Genomic DNA, 6,666 nt, shown 5'->3' with positions numbered 1-6,666 from the left:
GAAAAAGACAAATCTATCTCGATTAATTTTTTCAAAGGGTTGACTCGTGCACCAACGCCCCTTGTTTCCGCTTGTACGTCTTCTTCTGCAATTTTGCCAGGGATTGCAAAAAGTCAACCCGTTGAATAGAATCTTGATGAAATATTGGCCGTTCGATCTATAAACCTGCCTTGTCGTTGACCAGCTTTATTTAAGCCCTCCCTTTCCTTTCTTCCTCTTCCAAATGATCTGATTCTCTTGGAGCTACGATTTTTGCAGTGGTTTAGGGGGGATCGTCGGGGATGGCCGTCGATACGATGGGGTACGGGAAAAGGGATGAACAGGCGGCCGTCCTGGAGGCGGCGGCCGTCGGGCTTCGCAGCTTGGAGCGCCTCGTATTCCAGCTCTCCCACCAGCAGTCGTCGCCAGATTGCCTCGAAATTGCGGATCAGACGGTGTCGAGGTTCAAGCAGGTGATCTCCGTCCTGAATCGGACCGGCCACGCCCGCTTTCGTCGCGGCCCTCTCCCCGCCGCAGCCCCGCCGGCGGCGGAACCGTCGGTATCCCAAAAATTAACGCCCGATGTTCCTCCTCCGACGGTGGCGACGTCGCATCAAACCGTGACCCTGGACTTTACGAAGCCCACTGAGAACTTCAACCTGTCGGCCACGATGTCTGTATCTAGCTCATCTTTCCTGTCGTCTCTCACCGGCGGCGACGGCAGCGTGACCGGCAAGTTGCGCCCGGGACACTCTGTTCTCGTCCCCGCAGCCGCCGGAGCAGCGGTCGTTCCTTCAGCTGGGAAGCCGCCGCTCGCGTCCTGCAACAAGCGAAAGCAAGGGGCCGACCATTCCCACTCCGCCAGCGACTTCAAGGCGGCCGCCTCCGCCGGGCGCTGCCACTGCACGAAGAAAAGGTACGCCTCCTGTCGTCCTCTGTTCTTCCCTTTCCGCGCACGTTAGCCAGCCAACATCCACTCCTCGCTAAACTCTCTCCTTTGGGTACATCTTAGCAAGAAGAACCGTGACAAAACTACCGTGCGCCTCCCGGCGATAAGCTCGAGGAACGCGGACATCCCGGCGGACGAGTACTCGTGGCGCAAGTACGGGCAGAAGCCCATCAAGGGGTCGCCTTACCCTAGGTCAGTAGTGGATCTAGAACGTCCGATTTCTGCCCCTTCGCTTCGTGGCTCGATCTGAACCGTCTTTTTCCTTGTTCTCGCAGGGGCTACTACAAGTGCAGTAGCGTTAAGGGCTGCCCTGCTCGGAAGCACGTTGAGCGGGCGCCCGACGACCCGGCGATGCTCATCGTGACGTACGATGGGGAGCACCGGCACGGCCAGATTAAGACCTTCGTGGAGAAGCCGTCCGGTTGACCTCCTCCTCGTGGTTTACCGGTTCATCTCCGCCGGCGACTACTCCTCTTTTTTTATTTTAGGGTCGTTTGACTTGTAAAGAAAGAAAGCGAACGTGGAATGTAGACTTTTTGACCGAAAGCGAAATGCTCGGCTGTTTTTCGACCTTTATTCATTGCTGCCATTAATCCTTCTTTGTTCTTTGTTCTTTGTTCAACCAAAAATTCAACGGGCCAGCCGCGTTCAAACTTCAAAGTCAGAACCCCATCAGACTTGTCGCCAAAAGTCAACGGACCCGTAACGGTTCAATTGTGAGGTCTATCCTATTCTTAAGAATACGTGGCTCACAAATGAATGACTTCTAATACTACTTACTTTCAGAAATTATACTATCCAGATCTAGTTTTACAATCCCCAACTAGAAAGAAACTTCAGATCAATATGTAATTAAATATAGTTGTTATATTAAATCTAGAACATTCAATCATTGTTTACATGATGAAAACTCACACATGAACAATATTAGTGACTTATTAATTTAGGTAGGTCTATAGCATCCTAACAAAAATAAACTCATCACATATTGGAACAAGTAGCCAATAATTTCACACAACTAATATAGATTGTAAGTGACATAAGATGAATTTAGAACATAAGATGAATTTAGACTTATTAAAAGAATAACAATATTTTTTAAACAGAAAGTTTAATCAACTTAATCTACTTAGTATCCCTATTAACAAAGAGATTTTAAACCTTTCAAAATTTATTGAAGAAAATAAACCTAGAAAGTTTGAACTTCAATCCAAAAGTATACAACTTCAAATCAAAGAAGGTATTGCAACAAACATAAAGAATTTAAACTTTTAAACTATACTTGAAGATATCAAGTATAAATGAAGAAACTGAACTTTGAAAATACTTATTATGAAGAAACTTCAAAATACTCAAATCAATTTTCTAAAATCAAGGAAATGGATATTGTAAACTTGAGCTAACTAGAAAAGGTTATCGAGTCTTACTTCAGTAGAACAATACGATAATAACATTACTAACATCTCTACGTCGCCGACTTCTTTTAAAAGAGAATAAAATATTACAAGTTGAAACCTAAGTTCAAAAAACAACCCAAGCTACCGAGTGGAAAGAAAGTATAGATAACTTAACTAGAGGGTTAAGAAGTTATCTATAGGAAAGATAGTTCTTAGAAGGTAACCTAAAACTTATTCTTTCTTAATTTCTACCCCACCGTCAAAATGAGTCTAACACGAACTCCAACATAAACTTTTACTAACCTTTCCCAAACAATAGGAAGAAGAACAGAAACAAACACAAACTCTTAGATAGATAATACCATAATAGTACTTCTACTCATAGAGTAGAAGACTTAGTAAATATAGAACGACATGTAACAATATTCTCGAATGAATAATTAAATTCACTCAAACCAAATAAAAATAAAAAATCTCCCATATATATATATATATATGTTTTGATATGTTGTGCACTATTTGTCGTATGGCAATGTTCACTGCTGAGGGCATAGGGCCTATGTGGGTTGACTGCCACATGGGCCCTTTGCCTTTAGCCGTGGACACTACCACGTGGCAGATGACACGTAATCGAATATTACTCTCTCTCTCTCTCTCTATATATATATATATATAGCTATGAATGATATTCCTCCTTCCGTTATTATCAAAATAATGTACTATTCTATATCACTATATTTATCTTCTTTGGAAGTATCCTCGTCCCCTTGGGGCATGTGGTTGTTGAGGTATGGGATATTATCACATTAGGTCATAGGATCGAAACTCAACACATTCGAGCATATCTTCCCCTATGCCTTAGCCACTGCACTAATGGCTAGTAGTCATCTGTAATTTACCTCCTTCGTATTGGCTTAGAGACGGGTTGACAGAGGTGTTGGGGGGCAGCAAATCGCCTTTAGCCACATTGCCACATTATTTAGAAGTATCCTTATTTTGACAATATTATAATAACTACTAGTCCGCAGTTACTATACAATTATAACAAAATTATACAATTATAACAACTACAATTTCATAATTGTTATAATATAGACATTTTAATTTTGAGTGAATGAGAAATTAATGTCTAATAAAGGGTTAGTTCGATATGATCAGATGGAAGTTTGACTTGCACATGAGTTGGATTCATCGATGAGATTATATGAACGTTAACTCAAGTATGTAGAACCATTGAGGGGTGTGAAATTATAATTAATTTTGTTGATTGAATCAAATTGATTGATTAAAAGATTAATCATGATTATGATATTAATTAATTGATTAATTAATATTTATAATAGATTAAGTAAATAATTAATTAGATTAATCATTTGAATTAATGATAATGGATAAGGTTTAAGTGAAAAAGGCACACCCTATAATTTTTTACCTCTTGGAAGAAACGTTTCACCTTTTGGGAATAACTCTTTATCCCTACAAAATAAACATCATTCCTTTCACTCATTTTCACTCAATTCTCAAGTTATGAATTCTCCTCTTGGGTTCTCTTCTCTCTTCTCTTTAGAGTTTCAAGGCTTGAAGAGTTTGATAAGGCTCAAAATTTAGAGTGCTCCTATTTCAAGACTCAAGTAGTTGTATATTGGGAGATGATTGCTGATAAATCGTAAGCACTTGGATGGGGTAATATCACCTTAAGGAAAGAATGCCTAGCTTCCACCTTGATCTTAATAAACTTATCCGTAGGGGTAAGGTTTTTCAAAAGGGGTGTGTTGATATTTGAAGGGATAACTCAACGACTGACAAGAGTAAGTTAGCAATGACAATACCAAAAGGGGTATGTCTATTACCTAAAGGGGTACCTCGATAACCGAAAGGCTGTGTCGAAAGTTAAAATGGGACAAGGTCCACGTCGTTATACCGAGCTCCACTGGTTCGAGTCATCAACTCATCATCGAGATGACTAATGGGGCCCAATTATTAGATCAACACCGAAAATCCATATACATAGAAAAATTTCCAACAATCTTAAGATGATATTGACGGTTAAGGTGACCATGGATCTCACTCCTACTGGAGAGAAATTAGAGAAATTCTCCGTAATCATCTTCAAGCAATGATAGTAAAAGATATTGTATTACTTGAAGAAAATATATCTTTTAAGGTTACTATCTAAAGATGTCCTGGCACTTCTAAAAGTGAACCTTAAGCGATGGGAGACTTATTCGCAAGGAAGAACAAAATTTTTTTATGTGAGAACCATGCTTTAAAAGGATGGATGACGAAATTATACCATGGGTATAATGTAACAATTCAATGATGGTCAAGACTTTATGGGGGTCATTTGACTAAAATCATAAAGTCGAGGATAGTGAGATTAAACTATCCAAAAAGAGGGCTAATGAAAATCTTCAGATAGAAGATCAAGCCCACTTGGTAAAAAGTTAGATTTGAGTCTAAATCAATGAGACCTAAGTGGAAGTTAAAATAGATAAGTTAGAAGGATTGTATTATTGGTGCAATGAGCACGAACGATCAAACTCAAATTTTGATGAATAATAAATAGATTAAAGTTAGGTGTTATGTTTATTTAACCACTTTACTGAGTATGTAAGAATTGATGGGTATAAAAGACCTAACACTAAGCTGAAACCCAGTTAGGTCTGAGAACCTGATAACTAGCATGAAGTCTAGGTAGGTTAGTGTATGACTCGATATCTGGCAGAAAGTCTAATTGGATCTGTGGGACCTGACATTTGGTTGAAATCTAGTTGGATCTGCAGACCTAAGAACTAGCAAGAAGACCTAGTGGGTTAAAAGATAAGTCAAGTAACTGCAAATGGTAAGTGAAGATAAGCCACTAAAGGAGAGTGATCTAGTGAGGACGAGTCCCGGTAGGACTATAGGTGCGGTCCAGCTTAAAGTCATTTCAAATGTTTAAGCTGAGATCTTGATTAGATTCTAGTCTTAAGAAGACATGATCTAATAAATAATCATTTTATTTTAATTGTGATAACTCTATTTTGTCAATTATTTTTTATTTTTGGACTAACACATTTTACAGGAGTGAAGTGCAAAAGTTAAGTCTCGAGTGAATAGTGCTCGAGGCACCTTAGAGATGACTGGAGGCGCCTTAGAACAGCACTTGGAGATGACTTGGACCTAGTAGAGATGCCTGTGCACAGATAAACTTCGGGGATAGAAGTTTACAGTACAAAGGAGTCCTAGAGTTCACTGGAGGCGCCTCGGAGGTACATTAGAGGTGCCTCGGAGAGCTTGAAAGCGCCCTCGTGCTGATAAAAACTGCAGGCATCGGAGTTGCTAGAGGTCAAAGATTTCGAGATTAGTTTTGATGTTGGAGTCACCTCGGATGAGGTTGGAGGTGCCCTTAATACTCTTTAAATAACTTGTTTGATCAGTACAAAGAAGATAACTTCCACAAGCTTACTTTCAATCATTTTGCCGCTTTGTTCTTCATCTAGTACTACTATTCTACTATGCCCAACTATTGTTGGAAGACTAACACCAACTCACGAGCTCAATCAAACTCCATTCTTCTAAAGGTTGGTAACAATTTCATTTATTGCATATCTTTTATACTTGCCTATTTCTTTATCTAGTATTCGATACTCTGCTAGGAGTTTATCGGTAGAGAATTTAGTGGTTTGTCCATCGATAGGTCTAAGAGACCCGAGTCTTGGAGTAGGAGTCACCGAAGGTTTTGAACCAAGTAAAAACCCTTGTGTTTTCATTTTTTTTTTCTTTTTTTTTGTTATCTTTTCACTACATACTTGATTTTAAAACAAAAGAAAAGATTTTAAATACATGTGATTCACCCTCCCCCCTCTCACGTGCCAATGATCCGACATGTATTACATGTATTTTAATTAACTAAGAAATTGAGTCAAGTGTCTCTCGAAGAATAAATGCGATCATGGTCAGCACTCTAATTAGACAATTATAGCTATGACTCGATGAGATTGGAAGACCAAGAGATATATACTAAGTCTTTTCTATAGTATAACAACTAGGGGATTGACAAACATTTTAAATCCTAAGAATCACAAAAATATTTGGTCAAGATCAATTCCTTAAAATCCCCATGAATTTTGTATGTCACGATAGTATGGACGTATACAAAATCAAAGAGGAGATTTTATCCATTAATTTTATTATCTCGTCAACTTTACTTTATGACGAATAAAATTAATAGTTGATCTTTCTTTGATCAAATATTTGGTCAAAACTTTTGAATTTAATATAACATTGATTTCTCAAACAATATTATTTAAATTCACCAACACCTCAAACACCGTGAATTTTGCATGTCACGATAGTGTG

At 39.0% G+C, this 6,666-nt stretch overlaps 1 protein-coding gene across 1 annotated transcript; it reads left to right on the top strand.

Annotated features, from left to right (window-relative positions):
* Nucleotides 1–227: 227 nt before the first annotated feature.
* LOC122033585 (probable WRKY transcription factor 11) lies at nt 228–1,527 on the top strand. The gene is made up of 3 exons (XM_042592646.1): nt 228–895; nt 992–1,120; nt 1,204–1,527. Exons 1-3 carry the CDS (start codon nt 282–284, stop codon nt 1,352–1,354), a joined length of 894 nt encoding a protein of 297 aa, XP_042448580.1. The 5' UTR covers nt 228–281; the 3' UTR covers nt 1,355–1,527.
* Nucleotides 1,528–6,666: the final 5,139 nt, after the last annotated feature.

This window comes from Zingiber officinale, chromosome 11B (assembly GCF_018446385.1).
Source record: "Zingiber officinale cultivar Zhangliang chromosome 11B, Zo_v1.1, whole genome shotgun sequence".
Taxonomy (NCBI): domain Eukaryota; kingdom Viridiplantae; phylum Streptophyta; class Magnoliopsida; order Zingiberales; family Zingiberaceae; genus Zingiber; species Zingiber officinale.
The sequence above is the reverse complement of the archived record's forward strand: the minus strand, read 5'-3'. Positions and strand labels throughout refer to the sequence as shown.

What these genes read in the sequence shown, in the direction of transcription:
- LOC122033585 (XM_042592646.1), top strand. Translation starts at nt 282, where the DNA reads ATGGCCGTCGATACGATGGGGTACGGGAAAAGGGATGAACAGGCGGCC. An exon ending in TGCCACTGCACGAAGAAAAG is followed by an intron (nt 896 to 991) that starts GTACGCCTCCTG and finishes GGTACATCTTAG; the next exon opens with CAAGAAGAACCGTGACAAAA. An exon ending in AAGGGGTCGCCTTACCCTAG is followed by an intron (nt 1,121 to 1,203) that starts GTCAGTAGTGGA and finishes TTGTTCTCGCAG; the next exon opens with GGGCTACTACAAGTGCAGTA.